The following is a 20,179-nucleotide window of genomic DNA, read 5'->3' on the forward strand; positions in this document are numbered from 1 at the left end:
TTTCATCGTCTCCTTTAAAAGATGCTACGATGAGGACCTTTTGGGGTTTTTCTTCATTGCTGTTGAAGTTTAAACCTATTGATGAGTGATTGCAAAACTCTCTCTGTGGGTTGTTAGTAAACCCCGTAACAGCGTAACGAGAAACAGCGTAACGATTTTTTAATTTTTTTCCGAAATCCGATTTCTCCAAACTATTGAGTGAGAAAAATGATTTTACTTGCATCGTTTAGTCCTAAAAAAGATATCCTCACTTTGCCTCTTCGATGCGGGACACATACGTTTACGTTTGCGAAGGGGAAATGTTCAGAGAAAAAAAAAAACGAGAACGGTTAGGAGGTAATGCACAGAAAAATCGAGCAAACCGTGGCAACAGCTTAAAACCTGTCCGAGAATATCTCTCGTTGCTGGTTCTCAATTAATGAAAAGACTGTATCTGTCGATTTGCTACCTTTAATCTCCGTTTCTTACACCATCAACTTCGTTTCGTTCTGAGGCTTGACCTTTTACAATAATCTTATTTGTACCAAAAATGTGCGGTTACAATTACACAGTTTACAATCATACTTTGTTTACGTGATTTATCTTCTTCTTCATCTGTCACGCGCAAGTCGTGACGTTACAGCGAATAAACCATTAAAATAATAAACATTGCGATGATATAATATCAAAAGAAAACAACTATTATCTGACACCCTCCCCTCCCCCCCCAGACCTTCCAAGGTCAAGCACAATTCGGTTACAACAGTCCCCCCAAAAAAACAATTAGTGATCGAGCATGGCTCGCGTTTTCCAACGCGAATCCGCCGCAGCTGCCCGTCGTGAGATTTCCTTAACCGAAGGCGTTTGACTGCCTTCATTTCCCACCGGGTTTGTGTTAAGCTCATTAGTTTGATTCTCACACTCTCTTGTCACACTACGTACCTCTAGTGGATACAGCTTCTGCAGGGCTCTGTTGACAAAGATAGCTTTCCCCTTTGTTATCAGTTTCAATCTCGCACCTCTTACCTCGCCATCCTTGCCAGTAATCAGCCCCACGACTTTCCCCATCTTCAAGTTACTCCTTTTCACATTGTCCTCGTGCACCAAGACCACGTCTCCTTCCCTTACCTTGCTCAGACCTTCCTCCTTACTACGATGATGCTCTCTTAAATGTGCCAGATATTCCTTTCTCCAACGATTCCAAAAATGAATTCTTAGCCTTGCGAGGTACCTGAACCATGTTAGAAACCCTGTTTCACTCTCCTCCTCATCATGCCTGACCTCCTCTGGCAGACTTAACAACCGACGTCCGTAGATCAAATGAGATGGCATGAGCATTTCAGCCCCAACCTCGTCATATTCATACGTCAGGGGACGTGAATTCAAGGTGGTTTCTAACTCTGTTAAGACTGTCAGCAATTCATCAGCATTGAGCTTCGCATTTCCAAGGACCTTTCGAAGGCAACGTTTCACAGTTCCAATCATTCGTTCATAGAATCCACCCCACCAAGGAGCCCGCTCCAAAATGAATCGCCAATCTATTCGATTGCTTTCTAAGTGCGCCCTTACCTCTTCATTGTCGTACAACCGCTTTATCACTTTTACAGATGCCTTGAAGGTTTTGGCATTATCTGATGTGATCAAGGATGGAGTGCCCCTCCTTGCGGCAAACCTTCGTAAGCAGCGTAAAAATGTAGGTGCTGTAAGGTCGGCAACCAAATCCAAATGGACGGCTCGCGTAACACAGCAAGTGAACAACGCTAAATAAGGCTTAACCATTTCTCCTGTCCTAGATTTGACAAACAACGGACCAGCGAAATCAATACCTACCTTCGAAAATGGTGTGGACTGTTTAACCCTGAAGTCTGGCAATGCTGCCACGGGTTGGGATTTAAAGGGTTTTCCCTGCGCTTTCATACATGTCACGCACTCTTTCAAAACCTTCTTCACCGCCTGTCTGCCTTTCGGTACCCAAAATTGCGATCTCAGCTCTCCAAGTGTTGCCCGGATTCCACTATGTTTTGTCTTTCGATGACACTCCTCTATCACCAGTATCGTCAATTTATCGTCCCTTGGAAGGATGATGGGTTGTTGTGACTCTTGTTCCAAGTCCGAACATTCCAATCTGCCTTTGCACCTCAAGAGTCCATCATTTTCCACCAATTTCAGCTTCAGGGCCAAGTACTTGTAATGTTTGCTACTCTTCCGCTCATCTTGGGAAGACATTATCCACATTCGCTCTGCCTCTGCTATTTCACTCCCACTCCACATACCCTTTCTCCGCTCGGTCCCCTTCGCAGTAGATCGCAAATTATAAAGAAAGCGCTTTACCAAGGAGGTCACCCTTAACAACCATCCCGAGTCTACTGAACTTATCGATTTCGATTACAGTCGAGATTCCAGACTTAGTTGTCACGCCAGCCACTGCGACATTCACTTTCTTTTCCTCGTCAACGCTCTGTGGAGTTTCGCTGATCTCCGAGACTGGCCATCCTTCCTTTGGTCCGGACAAGCAGGCTGGACCCCGCCACCACAATTCGTTTTTCCTTTAGTCTGGAAGCCAGTTCACCCCTTGACCCAATATCGGCTGGATTTTGTTCGCCTGGGCAGTGTGCCCAGTCTTCTTTCCGCGTCACCCTCAAGATCTCATTTACTCGCTGGCGAACAAATTGCTTCCACTCACCTTTGTTGTTGATCCACCAGAGCGCTGTCTTGCTGTCTAGCCACCTGCGCGAACCCATTATTTCAACTTCTTCCGTTAAAGCATTGTGAACAGTCTCCATAAATTTCGCTAACACTCTCCCTGACATCAATTCCAGTCTTGGTATCGTTTGCGTCTTTAGTGGAGCAACTCTCGTCTTAGACGTTAGCAGCGTGACGCAGAAAGCCCCATATGCCTCACACACAAAGTAAACTACGGCGCAATATGCTTTCCTGCTCGCGTCAGCAAATCCATGCAAGTAACGATTTATCTGGTCTTGGTGAGCCCTGTAAACACATCTTCCCACGGAGATTTCTCCTAAGCTTTCGAGGTCTTCAACCCAGCTAACCCAGCGTTTTTTCCCTCGTTCGTCAACTCTTCATGCCACTCAACCCTGTTCGAACATAACTCTTGAAACAAGACCTTCACGCCGACAAGTACGGGACTTAAAATTCCTAGGGGGTCATACATACCTGCTGCAATTTTCAGTATGCTTCTTTTCGTAACAGCCCTAGTCCGTCGGCCTTTTTAGCAAGTGCGGACAATTCAAAAATAAACAAATCCTTGTTACAATCCCATGACAACCCGAGAACCTTTTCGTTTTTCGTTCCTTCTTTTCTTCCTAGCATTTCTTTTGCATAACTTTCGTCTGCACTCTTAGTCTTGTCATTCAATTTGGCGCCGTCACACAATTCGCATTGTTGTACTTTCTCCCTCAATTCATCGCTGTTTGTTAACCATTTCCTTAATTTAAAACCGCCAAGCGCGAGCCTTTCCTTTGCTTTGTCATGCATTTCGCTGGCAGCTTGGGTGGTCTTATCACCGGTCACGAGATCATCCACATAGAAACTCCTTTTCATGATACGCACGAACTTTGGGTCGATCTCGGCAAACGTGTCCAAATGGTACTGGAGAGTGGCATTCAGCAAGAAGGGTGAACAATTTACCCCGAAAACAACCCGACAGAACCTGTAGACCACTGGGTCTACTTGTTCACTATCGACATTGTTTACCCACAAAAATCGTAAGCAATCCCGGTCACGCAATTTGACCTCGACATTGAGAAAGGCTTTTTCAATGTCGCCAACTAACGCCACGCGCTTTTCTCTAAAGCGGATCAAAATATCGTACAACAGTGGCGACAAAGCTGGTCCCACATGTAAACAATCATTTAACGACACGCCCCCTTTACCTTCCTTTGATGATGTGTCATAAACCACACGAATCTTTGTGGTTTTAGCTTCATTCCGAATAACCTCGTGATGTGGCAGATTATGAACTTTGTCGGGCGTTTCTAATTCCATCACTCTTTCAATAATACCGACTTCCGCTTGCTCCTTGCTAATCGCATTATACGCATTCAAATTCTCCGGTACGCTTTTCAACCTTTCGATCTGCCCCTTTAGACGCTTAAAACTGTTACGGTAGTTGCTTGGTAGCGGCGCGTGCCCCTCTTTCCAAGGAAGACCGACTTCGTACCTTTTTCCGTTGAACGAAATGGCATCTTTCAACGCCTTCTGGACCTCGTTTTCTTCCCGGATTCCCAGGGTTTCAAAGTCCCACAACTTCCGGGCGCTATCCTCCAATTCGTGATTATCGACTCGGGACGAATCTTGACTGACGTAATTAACGTTGATTTGCATGTCATCACGGGTTCCCTTTAGTGGCACCGACAACACCCATCCCAAGCAAGTTTCCACGGCTACAGGTTGGTCAACCTCCCCCCGTATGATTCTACCCCTTTGAAAACACCAGAGGTAATCCGCCCAGACCAATAAATCGACCCCAAAAATTTCCTCGTTTCGGTTAACGTCTGAAAACCAAAGACCTGGCAAATGCGGGTATTCGCCTTTCTTTATCTCAATATGCTCGTTCCTGATTTGCGCAATAGTGGGAACCCCGTACGCTTCGATTTTGACCCCATCCCCCCCTTGGAAGGGAAACACTTGCAAGTCGTATACTCCCTTTAAACCCCTCTCTTTCGTTTGCCCTCCAAATGTGCAGACCTCGATGCATTCCTGCCTTTTTACTTGTAGCCCCGCCGACCGAACTGCTTTTGAAGTTATAAAGGATCGATGGCTGCCCGCATCAAACAACAACACTCTCACTCTCAAATTCCCATTCGCACCCTTAACAACCGCTTGCGCGGTTTGCAGGTCGACCCTCCCCTCGGTTCCCACGTGAAAGGTAGGGCTGGTGACTGCTTGCTTAGCTTGTTGTGCGTTGTTCCCCCCGGGTTTCCCAGTGTGGGAAGGACAAGCATTACTGGCACGATCGGAATTTAACGAGCCATTACAATCACCATTGTGGGCGCGACTAAATTGATCCCCGTTTGTGCTATCGCTCTGATAGCAGATGGAAACGTGATGTTTCCCTTTACAAATACTACAAGTAAGCTTAGAATTACAGTCACGAGAAATATGCCCCTTACGAGCACAAATAAAACATCTTCCGTACCTACGTAACAATTGCCTCCTTTCTTCTACTGACTTCACATTAGTACAGTCTTGGTGGGCATGTCCACCCTTACAATACGTACAAAAATCGTCCATTTTTGCCAACAGAGCGCTGGCAGGGTTTAGTTCGTCCTGTTTGGTATGCAAAGCATTCGCGGTTCCACCCTTCAAGCGATTCTCTTTTCCGATCTTCGATGGATTAACTGCATAGAAATGGTCTTCTCTAAGGTCCAACTCCTTAAGAAAGGCCTCTGACATCTTCTCCATTGACCACGTCAAAAATTCCTCTCCTCTCGAAATCGTGAGGCGAAAGTTCTCCGGTAATTTCTGCATCATGGCGGGCACAACTACTGAAGAGTAAGTGTTCTCGTCCACTCCGAGAGCCTGTAGGCCCCTGAAGTGGGCTTCGCAGTCGTCGAACAATTTCCTCAGTATATCCCTGTCACTGACGACAGGTGGAAGTTGCAGGAAATCATTTATATGGGCTCTTTGAATAGCTATCTCCTTTCCATACCGTTTCTTTAGGACTTGTACTGCAGCTGCGTAATTCGCTCCTGTCAGAGCGAAACCTGCTATCGTCGATCGTGCTGGTTCGTACAACAAACTTTTCAAGTACGAGAATTTGTCAACTGCAGAGAGACTTTCGTTTCCATCTATCAAATTCTGGAACGAGTCCCAAAACTCTTCCCAATCTTGAAGTTTGCCACTAAACGTCTTGACCTCTAACTTCGTCAACTTCGCCTTTCCAAGGTGTTGCTGGCTCGATCCTGAGGTTGGGCTTTCACTTTGGCGGGAACATTTGTTGGCTTCGGCTGTGGAACGTTGGAAGAACTCAGGATCCCCTCCAGCCTCCAAACTATTTCATTTAACTATTCTCTGACTTGATCACTGTCTTCGATCTCTTTTTCGATGCGAGCCTCGACGTCATCCTCTTCTAGGCTTCTATTCCCTTCAATTATTTGATTGTCGAGGCCCTTCAACGATCTTTTCTTTCAGTGTCTGCAGCGACTGTTTCGTCCACTGTTTAACCTCCTCTGCACTGCCATCAGCTAATCTATGCTTGATCTTGTTCGTTAGCTTTGTCACAGAACTCCTGTGTCCCGCTCGTATTCTTCGTTTCTTCTCAATCTCTGCCTTTTCGGCCATGATGAACAACTTACTCTGTCGAAATTTCAGACTGTCTTGACTGGTCTCGTAAACTCAATCTGGCTCGAACGACAAAATGTCCGAGAATATCTCTCCCTGCTGGTTCTCAATTAATAAAAAGACTGTATCTGTCGATTTGCTACCTTTAATCTCCGTTTCTTACACCAGCAACTTCGTTTCGTTCTGAGGCTTGACCTCTTACAACAATCTTATTTATGCCAAAAATGTGCGGTTACAATTACACGGTTTACAATCATACTTTGTTTACGTGATTTATCTTCTTGTTCATCTGTCACGCGCAAGTCGTGACGTTATAGCGAATAAAACATTAAAATAATAAACATTGCGATGATATAATATCAAAACAAAACAACTATTATCAGACCAAACCTAACCTATCTTCATTTTCAGTTCATAATAATGTTTTAATGGTTTTATAACACTGTTGACGTTTAATTTCAAAATGCGACTGAGTTTCACTGTGGGAATTATTCATGATTAATCTGCAACACAGCCGTACTTTGTGTGGTCACGCAACGTTCCTACCACAAACAGGCTGTTAAACACGCTAACTGTTCGAAGAGGCGCGATCACAGACGCTCTCGACAAAAGGAGATCCTCTTCATTTCGACACCCTTTTATAAATAAAATAATAACGCAAGCGCTGACTTGTGCTCGTTCATGCTCCTCTTGCACTGAAATAGAGGTATCAGTGACTTCGACGGACTTGCTCCTATCCTTGGATTGGAAACCGCAAATTACGGCCGGCAACTATTTCTTGAAAAGAGAAAACTGTTTCCTCCTTAGCAGCCATGGAGAACAAAAAGGTTTAAGTGGGACGTTCGCATTTCTTGTATTAAATAATGAAGGAATTTAATTTCATCCTACTCTGCTTTTATTGCGCGCTGTTTGTAGAGTTTGTATTAAATGTAGGACAAGTCTAGATAGTACAATTTAATGTAGCTTTTACGTATACGTAAAATTCAATCCTTAGTTGTCATCGGGATGCATTTAACAACAATAGAAATTTAAGTTAGTTTGGATCTTAAAGACTTAGATCAGTTGAACAGCAAGAAATGTTTACTCGGAAAACTGGAAATACAATAAGCAGAATTATTATCCATTCAAAATATTTCCCCGATTCTGATTGGCTAAAAGCGTACGTTTAATTCACCATAACCAGTTACTGATGACCAAATTTGGAAAAATTTCGTGTTTAGCGAGGAAATCAATGAATCAATCAATCAACTTTATTTACCCTCGAATTTACAGTGTAGCACTGAAGTGCTAATATCTTCGAGCCAACTACATTAATAAATAATTATAATAAAAAGTTAATTCTATATAGCAAATAAGATAACTAACTACCTAGACAACTAACTTGCAAATTATCATGATGTAGAAAGGTTTGCAGTTCCTGCCCTTTTAAGTAAATTATCGTTCCCAGTAGATATCAGTCGTCGAAAAGAAGTAAAATCAGAAATAGTGCGGTAACGGTCAGGAAGAGAATTCCAAGATGTTGCTGCCGAGTAACTAAAGGAATTGATACCATAAGAAGTGGTCAATGGTTTGGGCAAACAGAGCATATTATGTCCTCTTAAAAAATAGGTGCTAGAGCGTAAACAAAACATATCTTTTAAATATCTTGGATAATCAGAAAAATGAAGACATTTAAAAATAGTAAGAATCATGTTTTGTAAACTCTTGTCCTTAAGGTTTGCAGTTCCTGCCTTTTTAAGTAAATTATTATACTCAGAGTTACAATCCTTGAAAATAAATCGAAGAATACGTTTGTTTAAAAGGTCCAGTTTATCAGAATCTTGTTTACTAGAGAAATGCCACACCATAGAACAATAATAAAAGTGAGGAAGTATAAATGCCTTATAAAGACGGAGCATGGTTTCAGTAGACATCAGTTTGCCAAACCTTGTCATAACGCTAAACTGATTGTTTACCTTTTTACATATAGAGGACACATGTTGCTTAAATGACGTCAAAAATGCAGCGTTCTTGCAGGTTAATGCACCGTTAACCGAGAAGACCTGGGGACGAGGTTGAGTTGCTAAAAGCAGCTAAAAATATTATGAGACAAATGAACAAAAAGGCGTTTCAAAACTAACACAAAGTAGCTGCTGAATAATCATTAGCTAAAAGACATTGAGTTCATTTGTGTACAGTGCTGGTGGTTTCCTAAAAATACCCCGGTCGGTATACATTGCCCCGGGAAAGACATTTTACATGGTTTTACGGTGCCGTTCATGTTCCCCAGTATTAACTGTGAATTTATCGAATTTGAATCACATAAACAATGTAGATTTTAGTTCATTCCAGGTTAATTGAAATATTTTTGTTTGAATCTACTTCTCATACAGACTAGAGAGATCTTTACGATTCAATTGAAACTGGATGCGTTTTGCCGAACAAAATCGAACTAATCGCGTCGATTGATTTCGGTAATCGAACTCACTGAAAAGGTCCAGTTCGATTATGTTCGATACCGAACCAATAGAACAACAATCCCATGGACTGGGCTCGATTGAGTTCGATTCAGTAATTTTTGGTTAGGCATAGTTCGATTAGCTCGGCGTGTATGGAGTACTCTGGATTTCAAATGACAGGGATGATCGAAAACCTTGGGCTTCAAACAAAACCCAAAAAAATCCCTGGACCAAAATTTAACCCCCAAATAATCCCAGCCGAATTAAATGATAATTACACGAGAAATAGAAACATTAGTTTGAATAGCCCAAAAATCCCTACTTAAATCAAGCTAACTCAAAAAATCCTTCGATCATCCCTGTCACCTGAAATCCGGAGTACCCCCACCCCCCCCCCCCCCCCCCCCGGGCTATGTCACGCAATGGTCAGGGACAAGGTTATTTGGTGGCCTGAATGTGTACAGCCCTCCTCCCAGGAAAAATCGCCCTTGGCAGCCCAGTTAAACTCGCCTTACGGCGGTTCTTGTTCTAAAATTGAAAATGACCTAACATCTGCTTTACCTGACTCCCTTTTGAAACTCGACGCCAAGTATTTACATTTCCCAGTCCCATTTCCCTTAGATTTCACCCCACTTTGTTGTCATTTTCTTTCGGTTAACTCCCGCGCCAGACGAACTGAGATAACACGAATTATTTCCATGCAACTCGAACTAGACTTTCTTTCCTTTTATCAATACATTGACATTTACTCCGATAACTCGAATTCAGATTCTTGTAACTTCACTCGGACCGTAGCCCATAGCCCTGACTCGGTTGCCATCTCATTAGCTAGTATGGTTCTAAAATCGGTAAAAACACTTAAACTATTAAGGTGACTCGACCCAGTTTTTTTGGGGGGGTTACCATCCTACTTTGAAGCTCTCTGGTATCCCCACCTTCACTTTTATCGTAAGTCTAACACATAGAATGGATAACATATAGATCAACAATATAACATAAAATGTTTGGCGATCGGAGTAAATGTCACGTGGTTATAATGCCACGCCCCTTTGAGGTCTGAGTCGAAAATCTGCTGTTGCCGGGATTTTTTCGTGAAAATTTCTCTGCTACACATAGTGCGCATTAGTGCCTTGCGCTGAACAGAGTTTCACCAAAATCGCAAAGACCCAATTCGAGAGATTCAGCGGTTTCCAAATTTAGGTCATAATTTATGCGAAAATGATAAGCAAACTTTACAAGGATTATATCTAATAAACTATGAGATTCAGCTCTTTCTTTTGGGCATCGTTATAACAAATAGGTCCTTGCAGGTCAGCAAAACAATTTAGGGACTTGTAAATGCGCGCGATTTTGAGCAAAGCGAACATATAGAAATTATAGTTTTCGCTATTTGTTGACGTTTGTCAGCGTTTAAGAGTCAATCTCACGAAAAAAGCATTTTCTTAAAAATTCGTAGTTTTTTTCCTTCAAATTTTTTCAGGGCCACAATTGATTAACTAACTACCGGACTCTGAATTTCATGCTCATTGAAAAACTGTGACATTATCTTCTATAAGCCCAAACTTGAGTAAACATTGAAGATTTTTAGCGTTTTGGCTGAGTTTGTGCTTTGGGAGTTGTCTATTGTTTCTAGTCTGTCATGATACAGCATTCTTGTTCAGCACGCGTGCAATGACCGCGCTTGGCTTAATTGGTTTAATTGATCGCAGGCTCAGATCCACAATTATAATAAATAACTTATTAACCTCGTCCATTCGGTCGCTTTAGGGAAATCTCAGACCTTGGCCTTGATGTATTGACCTCGCTATCGCTCGATCGGTTATTGCTCGGTCAATACACGTCAAGGCCTCAGTCTGAGATTTCCCTGCAATCACCTCACACTCGGTTAATAAGTAGTTTACTATCAACATGGTATAATCAGAATATCCAATCGATCCCAATATAACGAACCCCCGCTAACCCGAACTGTTTTTCGTTCCCCTTCAGAATTCGAGTTACTGGGGTTCCCTTTGTAAACTTACTAGCCTGCGTGCCCTTTACAACGGCTTTACGTGCCGGACCCAGTGAATTATTATTTCTCCTTTTTCCGTCGAAGCTCAATTACAATCATATAAAAAGTTTTATTTCATCGATAATCGAGGCCTATAAATTCCGTCCTTCTGAACTTGAGTGCTAGTGGCATGATGCTTCACGGCTCTCGCTTCAAATTGTGCGGTTTTTATCTCCTTTTGGCCAGTGGTACTACGGAGTTCAGTGACGTCAAACTGAGTTTAGCCCCTCCAGAGCCACATTAAGACCCTCGGGAGCTTTAGACTCCGCATTTCCCACAATACTTAGTATACCTATTTCCTTAGCAGTCACGATCTCCTCCCATAAAGTAATTTCCCGTGACGTGGTAGCAGGTGTCCACTGAGGGCAAATACGTATACCCACCGAGTCCGAAAGCCAAGGCGGTTAACTGCCTCCGGTTAGCCGTGAACTCTTTCACCATTTCTCTTTAGTTTACTCATGTATAAACAGATAAACTGCCGCATGTTACCTGGTTGCTATTTTGAATTAAATGCCTATTGAATGAGGCTGGATATGAAATTATGAATATATAAAAATCATATATGTGAACTGCGCAGTAAAAAAGTTATTTTGAAGGAAGATCATCGCAGTTATATACGCGTAAAGAAAGCCTGAAAAAAATTCTGGCTGGTACGGGGTTCGAATCCGTAACTTTCAAGAACCGGCGAGGGAGCCCCTGGGATGCTCTTTTACTCTTGACAAACCAGTTCCACGACTCATTCGAGTGCTTGTCTCAAATTGGGCACAAAAACTATTATTGTGCCCAGTGAATCGGAGGCCAGAATCTATCGCGCTGCTTTACCTGCCATGCAAACTCGACTATTCGCCTCACCGAGTGTCTGGCTCGAGTAGGAAAGCTTTCTTCGAGAAGATTTTTCGGTGAAAATGGGGCACAAAAAAGCCAAAGAAATTCAACAATTTTTGTAGCATGTTAGCCAAACAAAACAAAACGAAAAATGCACCAACCGAAGTAATCAGACTGTGGACTGATCGTAAAGACATTCGTAAACACCAGAGTACTTCTAGGCTTGTTCATTACAACTCTGCACGTTTACTCTACCAGTTTCGTTCGATCCCATGTGTCACGAAGGAGAATAGACCTTTTTACCGATACGGCGGCCATATTGAATTAATTCGATTTAAGGAGTATTGTAGGATGCTCAGGGGGCATGAGCACATTCCGTTTGTATTTTCGAGCGCTTCTCGGGACATTTTTTCTTAAAGTTTACTTAGAATATGATTGTTATGGGAAAAAAGATCCTTGTGCCGTGTTTTGATGTATATAATGACTGCCCTTTTCCCGCGAAATATACAGTGAAAGACCATATTTCTAATACTAAACTAGACAAAGGCGATCATTATTACATCCAAACACGGCACAAGGATCTTTTTTCCCATTACAATCTTATTCTAAGTAAACGTTAAGAGAAAAAAGGCCCGAAAAGCGCTCGAAAATACAAACGAAATGCGCTCATACCCCCTGGGCATCCTATAAATCGAATTAATTCACTATGGCCGCCGTATCGGTAAAAAGGTCTATTAATGTTTAACAACAAAATTAAGCTTACATAATTTACTTTCAAGGGCGAAGAAATTTCTCCTGCAGTCGTGCCTGACAAGTATGCCGAGCAAGCGTAACTCAGAACAGCCACTCTCACGATTTCGCATGAACATCATCCTAGAAGTGTTCTGGTGTTGTTTACGAATTTAACTTCGATAAGTCCACAGCCTGATTTCTTTAATTTATGCATTTTTTGAGATTTCCGTATAACGCTATACATTTTTTAGATCACTCGGGAATAAACAACTAGGCTGCCGGGCCTGGAAATTAGATTGATCAAAGGGATATTTGCTTGGAAAAGAGGCTGCTTGGGCAATATACCGTCGAATCGATGGTACATTTCTTGTCCCAAATTTGGTCAACGCAAGCTGGTTTTGAATAAATAACACTGGACAATATGCCATCTTATATGGCTACAATAGTACTCGCGCTCTGATTGCCTGCTGAGTGGGCATGATTTTTCTTGTAATGACGGGGCATTATGAAATTTTTTCTTGGCTCGACGCTTTTTTGAGTTGTGAGTAAAAGGTACGAGCGCGAGGACGAAAACAACAAAAAAAATTTCCTCCACAATAGAATGATCTTTTGTACCCATTTCATTCCCATGCTTCTATCACAAGAATATTTTTGCTAAGGGTCGAACGACGAAGTGGTTTATGTCAGTCGGACCTTTGAAAGTATGTTGTACCCCATTCAGTGCAATCGTAATATATTGCACGTTTATCGTGAAGCTACTTTATCTCTCGAAGAAAACTTGATCAAGAAGCCCTTGATGATCTACGTTTTCTTTTTGTATTAACTATAGCATGAGTTTATGCCAGCCATTTGACCTTTGTCGTTACGTTTCACTTACTCTTCTGAGTCTTCCTCAAGTCGTGACCGAAAATCTTACTCTCACATTTTCTATGGAGTACTGAAGTCTATGTGTTATCTTAGCTTTTGTTTTGTGGTGAGGGTATTGTTCAGTTCTCTTCTCTGCAACACCAAGAAATCACTGTTATCTTAACGCACCAGTCACACCCAGTGATGTAAGAGTTAGTCTGCTGATCTCCAAACAACTGCCTTAAAATATCCCCATACACTAATAAATTTTAGGATACAGAATTAAAGCCAGAAAAAGTGAGAAGCCTAAACAGTTGTTAAAGGCTGGTTACATGTGCGACATCAGCATAAGCACAATCTAACCGGAGTACTGCAGAGCACAAAGAAGTTTCCACGCTAGATAAGGAAACGGTAAAATACGTAGGACAATAAACTACAGGCGCTCGTAAAAGTTTACGCCACAAAATAAATCGAAAGGGAGAGAAACGTGGGGATTCGTGACGAGCGGCACATTCACTTAAGTAAACTGGTGCGATACAAGAAAACGGAAGTTTAATGTTCCATTCTCTTGTGTTTCAATGCGCCTTGGCTTGAGTTGTCCCTGGTAGCGTTCTGAAGTATTTTTGGCTTGCAGGAGACAACTAATAACCCAAACTTATGAAAACTACTTACCGCTTGCAATTAAGTGCTGGCAGTTTTTACCGTCTCCACTGAAATGCTGGTCACATGAACAGCTGTAGGATCCAATGGTGTTTGTACATGAAGCGAACTTGTGACAGCTGTGTAAGCCGCTGGTGCATTCATCAACATCTACGGATTGAGATTTAGTATCAATATCTTTTTAATGTCGATTCTACCTTGTAGTTACTTCGCTGTTTTGTAAGAGCATCTTGTGATGCAAGAACATTGGAAATATTAAGTTATCGTTCCGTGTCAGAAAAGTATTAAATGTGCATTGGAAACTAAGTAAGCGATTGACGCAACATATAAAAAGATGGGGGATAGTGCATTAAAAATCCAGAAACTAAGACATGTTTAGCAAGACGACGCAGATGACTTTATGTAGGTTTTTGAACTGCTTTTTTAAATTTCGTTTTACATAGAACCTAGTTCAGTGGTACGGTTTGAGTTTATAAAATTGCAACAAATATCAACTCCACATAATCAGTCCTATACCAGTAAATACGTTCTATGTAATAGATAGGAATATCAATCAGTCAACTATAAGATCATTTTTCGCAATTTTTGTTATTTTTTTTACCCACGAAGTACTTAGAAGTTCTTAAGAACTCGTTTAGACGTGTCTGCGCGTCACTTATTATGAGGTGGAATTTCGAAGTGTTGGTTTTTGAGGAGAAGAGAAAACCGTAGTGCCTGCAAGGAGAAAAAGCTCTCGGAGCAAAGGACAGAACCGACAACAAAATCAACCCATACATGGTGTCAACGCTGGGATTTGAATGCGGGCCACATTCATGGGTTGAACTTGTTCCACGGAAAAATCAAGCCTAGTGAATAATACTGATGCAAAACTTTCTTTCTAATTTGTAATTTTCAATAGTGACATCGACATTGTCCTTGTTAGTAATATCGTAAATAAAGTAGTTAGTCTCTTTGCCAAAAAAAAAATCACTTTTGAAGTTATAAAATTTGACAAAATATCATTTTTCACCAAAACGCTCGAAATGCAGTCTCAGACAACCCTCTTTCGCTCTAGAGACTTCGCCTCTAGCCACGTGTTGTCCGTACTTCTCCTTGGATCGCTCCCCCTTCCCCTTCGCGTACAGTAGGGAGTTTAAGATACGGCGACTACGGACTACGACTACGGTTAAACATGCTACTGCGCATGATCAAAACCATGTGACTGTTCATTTTTACCGCGTAGTCCTGCGGCTACGGTGAGTTGTTGAGCTGTTTCGCGTAGTCGGCACTACGGAGAACGTTTTGCTCGTATTTTGCCGTCTCGGTAATTCAAGAATCTCGTCTTTTCGTAAAAAAGTTTTCAATTCACCTGCTTTAAGTGAGAGGCAAGCGAAATATGTAAGTTGTGTCTAATTTCTGCTCAGATTTACGCTTTTAATCCACTGTTGTGACTACATTTTTATCTAGCTAAGCTCATATTTAAATAAGCTTAGCTGTTTATACGCAGAGTTCAGATTGACGGCCGAGGAAAAGAGAAATCATGCAGGTAATTTACTTTCTCCTCGCACTTGAAAAGTTTTAAGTTTGTTCGAACTGATTAGTGTGTCTTTCTACTTGTGTAACCTTTGTTTATGCGAGTTTTTGTATCGCGCCATTTGCTAAATGAGAATGATGTAAACATCTTCGAGACAATCGAAACTCGGCATTTCAATACTTCAAACTACATCAGATCAGTAGTCGGAGAAGTCCATCTTCTAAATCTAAAACATGAGCTATTACTATTTCTGTCTATTTCTTTAATATTTGACATAAGTACTCATGGGCGAAAAAAATAAAACCTGTGTAACCAAAACTTTGTTTACCAATTTCACCCGACGTAATTGCTTCCTTCAAGTATGGAAGAATTTGTTCATTGTTCTAAAGATAAGATCACATGCAAAACTGACTTGCATTTTTGTGAACTGTGATGAAAACAAGAAAATCTTTGCGTGTTGCTTCCCTCTCCGCCTCTTCTCTCGTAGTCTACTGTCTGTAGTGCAATCGTTCGTAGTCCGTAGTCTCCGTATCTTAAACTCCCTAGTAATAAAACATGGCTACGGGGCTGAAGATTTAACAAACACTTTAGCGTCTACTTTTTATATAAGGTTAGGGTTTTTGCTATCAGGGTTTTTGTTACAAGATTACCTGTGCAATAAAAGCCATTTCCAAAATATCCTGGTTTGCATGTACAATTGTAAGAGCCTCGGACAAGTGAGTCTGTTCACAAGTTCACATGCCCCCTATCAGATATAATATCATGTTGGAACCATTCAAAGAACCCCTAAACATGTAACATACACCTTAATTAATGGAACTCGAAAACATTTATTAAATAGAAATGCTTTCCTATCAGGTTATTCAGGGATATAAGCTGGGGGTTTTTGCTTCCTTATATTACCTGTGCAGTTAACGCCGTTTCCGGTAAATCCTGGTTTGCATGTACAAATGTAGGAGCCTTTAGTGTTGTTACAGAAAGCATGCGAGTCACACTGATGCTTTCCTGTGTCACACTCGTGTATGTCTGCAAAATAGTAAATAAAATGTATTTAGAATAACCTAATTTTTACTGAATGATTCCTTCAATCATCTGTTGAAATCTTTCGTAGAAAATCATTTTAATGATTACCGTTTTCTTTGATTGCGTGCCACAATAATTTAAGTGACTAAGCCAGACGACACACCACTTCATGGAAAAACTAAGGGTTTGCTCGTTATGTCCATCCCTACCGACCCACAAAAGGAAAATGTGTTTTCTCTGTGTACCTCCTTTATTAATCCCCAGATGAACGTAAATGTCCATACGCAGCCTGAAATGTCATTTATCTCCAGCCCATAACCCGTAAAGGGCGTGGGGAAGAGAGACGCACCACCCACGGATTAGGGGGTGGAGACGTGTGACATTTCAGACTAGGCCATAGGCGGTTTTCCTGGTAACGCTGGCTTATCAGGCGCATACGAAGAAAATTAACGATATCGTCTGATTTTCACACTCACTGAATTGAAATTCCAGAAGCGTGGATAACCACGATCAGACATCTACTACACAGTTGCGAATTAGTACCACTGCGGACCGCATCGTTGGTGGAAAACCCACCAACCATAAATCTGATAAATGAAGCTCGTCAGTGCTAATCACTAGCAGCTACGGAGGAACTATTACACAACCCACAATCGACACAATCGCCTAATGAAGACCAGAAGCAGGCAGTTTGAAACATCGTCAATGAATAACTAAGTAACGACTATCGTGAGATAAACGATAAACTAGTCTGCGAGCTGGCTCACTTGTGCGAATTTGGGGTTGTCTTGGCGGTGGAACCACCAGCGCAACCTGGAAAGAAGGATGGGACAAGGAAAAGCGAGCCTGCAGACGAGCTAAGTTTCTATTTTTAATTTCACCCCTTAAGAGATTTCAAGTACTATCTAAGAGGAACAAAAAAAATGTCAACAAAAATGACAGAAAGTTGCATGAGGAGATTTTGTGGCAGCTGGCAAAATATAGTCATGGAAAAAAGGGAAAAAAGCGGCGACAAAACCTGCTAATCCAGAAAATGATAGTTGCAGAATATGCAAATATTTTTTGACGTTAAGTATGGAATTGGAGAATCGCTCTATTCTTTATATCGCCGGTTTCGCCGGCTCCCGCTGACGGCACCGCCGTACTAATACACCACAGACTCGGACAAGTGAGTCTGTTCACAAGTTCACAAGCCCCCTATCAGATATGCTATCATGTTGGAACTATTCAAAGAACCCCTAAACATGTAACATAAACCTTAATTAATGGAACTCGAAAACATTTATTAAATAGAAATGCTTTCCTATCAGGTTATTCAGGGATATAAGCTGGGGGTTTTTGCTTCCTTATATTACCTGTGCAGTTAACGCCGTTTCCGGTAAATCCTGGTTTGCATGTACAAATGCAGGAGCCTTTAGTGTTGTTATAGAAAGCATTGGAGTCGCAGTGATGCTTTCCTGTCTCGCACTCTTTGATGTCTGCAAAATATTAAAAAGAATGCATTGATTTATTTAGAAGAATATAATTTTTGCTGAATGATTTCCTTCAGTCGTCTGTTCAAATGTTTCTTCCTTTAGTTTTGTTAGCCCACCCACACTCGACACAATCGCATATAAACATATGAAGACTAGAAGTACGCAGTTTAAAACGTCGTTAACGAATACCTAAGTAACGACTATCCCCAGATGAACGATAAACCAGTCTTTTTTTGTTTAATATCACCCCTTAAGAGGTGTCAAAATCTTGCCCAACAGGGACAAACTCAAAATGTCAACAAAAATAATAGAAAGTTGCAGGAGGAGATTTTTGCGGCATATAGCAAAATATAGTCATAGAAAAAAAAGAAAATTAAAGCCGTGACAAAAACCTCGAATCCAGCTATTGATAGTTGCCGAATATGCAAATATTTTTTTAAACGTTTAATCGCCTTTTTCTTATCTTCGGATTCGCCAGCTCCCGCCGACGGCTGCATCGCCGCCTTAATACTAGCCTACGTGGCAGGTGTTTGAAAGGAAAGGGAAAGGGGGTTTTGGGCTCGAGGGAAACGCGAGCCTAAAACTCCCTTTCCCTTCCCTTTCAAACGCCTGCCACGCAGGCTACCTTAATACATAACCCCCAAACTCACTTAAGTGAGTATGCCATATATGCCAACGATAAACAAGCCGCCTATCACATACTATCATGTTGGAAATATTTTATAGAACCCTTAAAGATAAAACATACACCTTAATTAATGGAACTCGAAAACATTTGTTGAATAGAAATGCTTTTATATGAGGTCATTCACGCTTCTTTATTTTACCTGTGCAGTTAACGCCGTTTCCGGTATATCCTGGTTTGCATGTACAAATGTAAGAGCCTTTAGTGTTGTTACAGAAAGCGTTGGAGTCGCAGTGATACTTTCCTGTCTCACACTCGTTGATGTCTGCAAAATATTAAAAAGAATGCATTGATTTACTTAGAAGAATATAATTTTTTTCTGAACGATTCCTTCAGTCGTCTGTTTAAATCTTTGGTAGAAAATCATTTTGATGATTACCGTTTTTCTTTGATTGCTTGCCACAATAAGGGAAGTGGCAAGGCCAGACGACACACCATGGCCACTTCATAGGAAAACTGATCGTTTGTTAGTTAATTGCTTCGCTACGTATTTAAAAAAGGGACATGTGTTTCTTCTGTATACTCGCTCCTTTATTAATCCCTGGATCATGAACGTAAATGTCTATACGTATTCTGAAATGTCATTCGTCCCTTCCTTCTAACCCGTGAAGGGCGCGGGGGAGAGAGATGCGCCCCCAGGGTCAGGGGGTTGAGATGTGTGACATTTTCAGACCAGTTCATTATTTTTCTGGCAATGCAGGTTTATTAGGCGCATACAAAACATTAATGGTATCGTCTTATTTCCACACTCCTTTTTTCATTTTCAGACTTTAAACCCATCAGGCCCACACCACAGTAGTGTTTTGTATAGCTCCACCCTTCAGTAGGTCGCCGTTTATTACACTTGTTTTGACTACTTTCTTTAGGTCCTGTTGAGCTAAATTTCGACAAGCAAAACATGGCCTTGAAACAGCGACATAGTGCAGCAGAAATGGCGACAAACGACCCAGAGATGGGTTGAAACTGCGACAGCAACGGAGAATAAAAGCATAAATACAATAGTGAAATCCCAACAGCGACATGGCTTCCTCCTCAATACGAGAAACAACAGGTTTTGAAATTCATACTCTGGACATACGTAACCCCCCTTGGAGGGCCTATTTCTTATGATGATTAAACTCGTAGGTAACACAATAATATATGGGAATGTTATGGGTGCTCAAGGAAAATATTTTAAAGGGAGATAGAAGATAGTACAAGTTGTATTATTTGTATACAGTAAACGGCGTGAAACTCTACATTTGGAGCCCAGAGATTATATAGTCCCCGAGAAACAAATAGGATCGAGGTTTCTGTGGTAATAGTTTTTTGCTAAATGAAAATTTTTTTTGATGGTTTTCAAGAATAACGGCCCTAACAAAACAAAAACAAGCAAGGTGACCCCATCTTTTTATTGCATTTTTTCAACGTCCTATACATGGCTATCAATTGTGCCAAGTTTGCGCATTGTCACTTTGTTACCTTTACGACTAACTATTTTAAAACAATTTACCCTTCTATTTAGAATCTAGCGGTTTCCTCGTCGGACGATCGACCAGTGTTTCGCCGAAAAGCCTTAAGCAAAAATAATTATCTAATTCATGGATGCAAATTCTCTGTATAAAAACGTCCGTTATGTGTAGTTGTCATCAAATTTGGCCACATCATGCC

The 20,179-nt window shown here is 41.4% G+C and overlaps 1 protein-coding gene across 1 annotated transcript; it reads right to left on the reverse strand.

Moving 5' to 3' along the window:
• Window positions 1-762: 762 nt before the first annotated feature.
• Window positions 763-19,551, reverse strand: LOC140945246 (uncharacterized). The gene is made up of 7 exons (XM_073394297.1): window positions 19,527-19,551; window positions 18,672-18,794; window positions 17,725-17,847; window positions 16,250-16,372; window positions 3,446-5,948; window positions 2,369-2,525; window positions 763-2,325 (listed from the first exon to the last, which is right to left on the reverse strand). The coding sequence occupies exons 1-7, from the start codon at window positions 19,549-19,551 to the stop codon at window positions 763-765; spliced, it is 4,617 nt and encodes a 1,538-aa protein (XP_073250398.1).
• Window positions 19,552-20,179: the final 628 nt, after the last annotated feature.

The sequence above is a fragment of the Porites lutea genome, chromosome 8, assembly GCF_958299795.1.
Source record: "Porites lutea chromosome 8, jaPorLute2.1, whole genome shotgun sequence".
NCBI lineage: Eukaryota > Metazoa > Cnidaria > Anthozoa > Scleractinia > Poritidae > Porites > Porites lutea.

Bases quoted from the DNA above. Each gene is read 5' to 3' on its own strand.
- LOC140945246 (XM_073394297.1), bottom strand. From the start codon at position 19,551: ATGTCGCTGTTGGGATTTCACTATT. The intron at 17,848-18,671 runs GTAAAATAAAGA...AATATTTTGCAG, and splicing joins AAACGGCGTTAACTGCACAG to ACATCAAAGAGTGCGAGACA. The intron at 2,326-2,368 runs GTAATCGAAATC...GGATGGTTGTTA, and splicing joins CTAAGTCTGGAATCTCGACT to AGGGTGACCTCCTTGGTAAA.